The sequence below is a fragment of the Eriocheir sinensis genome, chromosome 20 (assembly GCF_024679095.1).
Source record: "Eriocheir sinensis breed Jianghai 21 chromosome 20, ASM2467909v1, whole genome shotgun sequence".
Lineage (NCBI taxonomy): Eukaryota > Metazoa > Arthropoda > Malacostraca > Decapoda > Varunidae > Eriocheir > Eriocheir sinensis.
Window position 1 is genome coordinate 13,016,561 of NC_066528.1, and position 3,101 is coordinate 13,019,661.

Genomic DNA, 3,101 nt, shown 5'->3' on the forward strand with positions numbered 1-3,101 from the left:
TCCTTGTATCTCTCTCTGTCCCTCTCTATCTGTCTTTGTCTGTCTGTGTCTGTCTTTGTCTGTCTGTCTTATCTACTCCTTTATAGTTTAGCAACAGTCCTGTCACCCGCCATCCGACGCGCGAACTGCACTACTTAGCCGACTAGGCAAGATTATAGCAGAAAGAATTTGCTGGAGGCCAGTCGGTCTTCATGGACATAGCACCTCCTTTTATTACCGAACACCGATTTCCTCAATATTCGGATAATTTTTTTATATCACATCGAAACAACGATGAGAAACTCTGCATCTCGACAGAAATTGAACGTGTGGGTAACCCTGGAGCGAGGCTCCTCCCTGGTGGACTCCATCAAGCTCTCGTGCAAGGACTCCACCTGCTGCCTGAAGAGGAGGCGTACGGTCGCCTCCGTCAAGCTCCCCGTGGAAGGCTGGTCTTGCGTCAAAGGGATTCAAGGCTGCCACGCCGAGGCTGAGCTGCGAGTGCCCTTGGCGAAGCTGTGCAAGAAAGACGGCAACGCGGCCGTCAGGGTGCAATGCGCCTCGCTTAGGAAGCCAGTCTTCACCTCTTCCATGCCGCTGGCCTGGCTGCTGAACAACATCAGCGGCCTCCACTTCTCTCTCTTCTGTGACGACGGGCCCGCCTTCACCAGCCTCCGGTGCAACGGGAGGCGGTGTGGCGAGCCCGTCCGGGCGGTGAGCCCTGCACCGCGTGCGGCCACTAACGGGGTGGCCAGGACCGATGAGGCTGATGCATGGGCAGCCTTTGAAGTGACGACCCATGATGACTGGTCCGTGGAGGCTGATGATTCATGGGCAGCCCCAGACTTGGTGACCTCTGTTGCTATGGTCGAGGCTGATGATTCATGGGCACCCGCCGAATTGGTGACCGCCATCACCGATGAGGCTGATGATACATGGGCACTCTTTGAAGCAATGATCCGTGATGATGAGGGTGATGTTCCATGGGCACTCCTTGAAGTGACGACCCGTGATGACTCGTCTGATGAGGGTGATGATACATGGGCACTCTTTGAAGCAATGATCCGTGATGATGAGGCTGATGTTCCATGGGCACTCCTTGAAGTGACGACTCGTGATGACTCGTCTGATGAGGGTGATGATTCATGGGCACTCTTTGAAGCAATGATCCGTGATGATGAGGCTGATGTTCCATGGGCACTCCTTGAAGTGACGACCCGTGATGACTCGTCTGATGAGGGTGATGATACATGGGCACTCTTTGAAGCAATGATCCGTGATGATGAGGGTGATGTTCCATGGGCACTCCTTGAAGTGACGACCCGTGATGACTCGTCTGATGAGGGTGATGATACATGGGCACTCTTTGAAGCAATGATCCGTGATGATGAGGGTGATGTTCCATGGGCACTCCTTGAAGTGACGACCCGTGATGACTCGTCTGATGAGGGTGATGATACATGGGCACTCTTTGAAGCAATGATCCGTGATGATGAGGGTGATGTTCCATGGGCACTCCTTGAAGTGACGACTCGTGATGACTCGTCTGATGAGGGTGATGATCCATGGGCACTCTTTGAAGCAATGATCCGTGATGATGAGGGTGATGTTCCATGGGCACTCCTTGAAGTGACGACCCGTGATGACTCGTCTGATGAGGGTGATGATCCATGGGCATCCGCCGAATCGGTGACCGCCATCACCGATGAGGCTGATGATCCATGGGATGCCCTCGAATTGATAACCAGTAATGACTGGTCTGATGAGGATGATGATCCATGGGATGCCCTCGAATTGATAACCAGTAATGACTGGTCTGATGAGGATGATGATCCATGGGATGCCCTCGAATTGATAACCAGTAATGACTGGTCTGATGAGGATGATGATCCATGGGATGCCCTCGAATTGATAACCAGTAATGACTGGTCTGATGAGGATGAGGATCCATGGGATGCCCTCGAATTGATAACCAGTAATGACTGGTCTGATGAGGATGAGGATCCATGGGATGCCCTCGAATTGATAACCAGTAATGACTGGTCTGATGAGGATGATGATCCATGGGCATCCGCCGAATCGGTGGCCGCCATCACCGATGAGGATGATGATCCATGGGATGCCCTCGAATTGATAACCAGTAATGACTGGTCTGATGAGGATGATGATCCATGGGATGCCCTCGAATTGATAACCAGTAATGACTGGTCTGATGAGGATGATGATCCATGGGCATCCGCCGAATCGGTGGCCGCCATCACCGATGAGGATGATGATTCATGGGATGCCCTCGAATTGATAATTATAACCAGTGATGACTGGTCTGATGAGGATGATGATTCATGGGATGCCCTCGAATTGATAATTATAACCAGTGATGACTGGTCTGATGAGGATGATGATTCATGGGATGCCCTCGAATTGATAATTATAACCAGTGATGACTGGTCTGATGAGGATGATGCCTTCCTGGACGTCACGGCCATCTGTGCTGTCGTTGTGTACATTGTCTTGCTTCACTAAGCAGCCTGGTAACACACTCACCAGTGACCCCCGGCGCAGGCGCGAGCCACATCGTGAGCCACACTCCCGGGGAGCGAGGCAACCTTCAGTGACCGTCGCTCTTATTACACCTTCAGGGGAGGAGCTCCAGCTGTATTTCTTATCTTATCAATGAAAACCTTTACAATAAAACTATTATCCTATTAATGAATTTACCTTACCTATTAATAATAGTGTGCCTATCACAGTGAAATTCACCACATGCACGACTGCCAAGTCTCTTCCATTCGTCTACCATTCTATTAGCAAACCAATTCCTGCCTGCATGTTTAACAAATCTATATTGATCTAACGACCCACGGCTAAGAGTGCATTATATTTTCTTACTTATCAAGATTTATTTGCGAATAGTTGCCATTCAAAAGAATTAAGAATATTTTATCTATTCCTTTATAGTTAACCAAATGGGCACATGTTTGACCGAGTTGAAAAACTTACTAAATTTTATGCTTTATTTTGGAATATACTGTTTTAGATGAATACATGCAGTTTTATGAAGCTTTTTCCCGCTTACAAGACCCACGAACATTTACATTTAACGGGGGACCCCTCGGGTATTA

General features: G+C 49.4%; 1 protein-coding gene across 1 annotated transcript; it reads left to right on the forward strand.

The window, feature by feature from the left end:
* The first annotated feature begins 235 nt into the window (after positions 1-235).
* Positions 236-2,659, forward strand: LOC127001193 (clumping factor A-like). Its single transcript, XM_050865410.1, has 2 exons — positions 236-744; positions 904-2,659. The coding sequence occupies exons 1-2, from the start codon at positions 274-276 to the stop codon at positions 2,500-2,502; spliced, it is 2,070 nt and encodes a 689-aa protein (XP_050721367.1). The 5' UTR covers positions 236-273; the 3' UTR covers positions 2,503-2,659.
* The last annotated feature ends 442 nt before the right edge of the window (positions 2,660-3,101 follow it).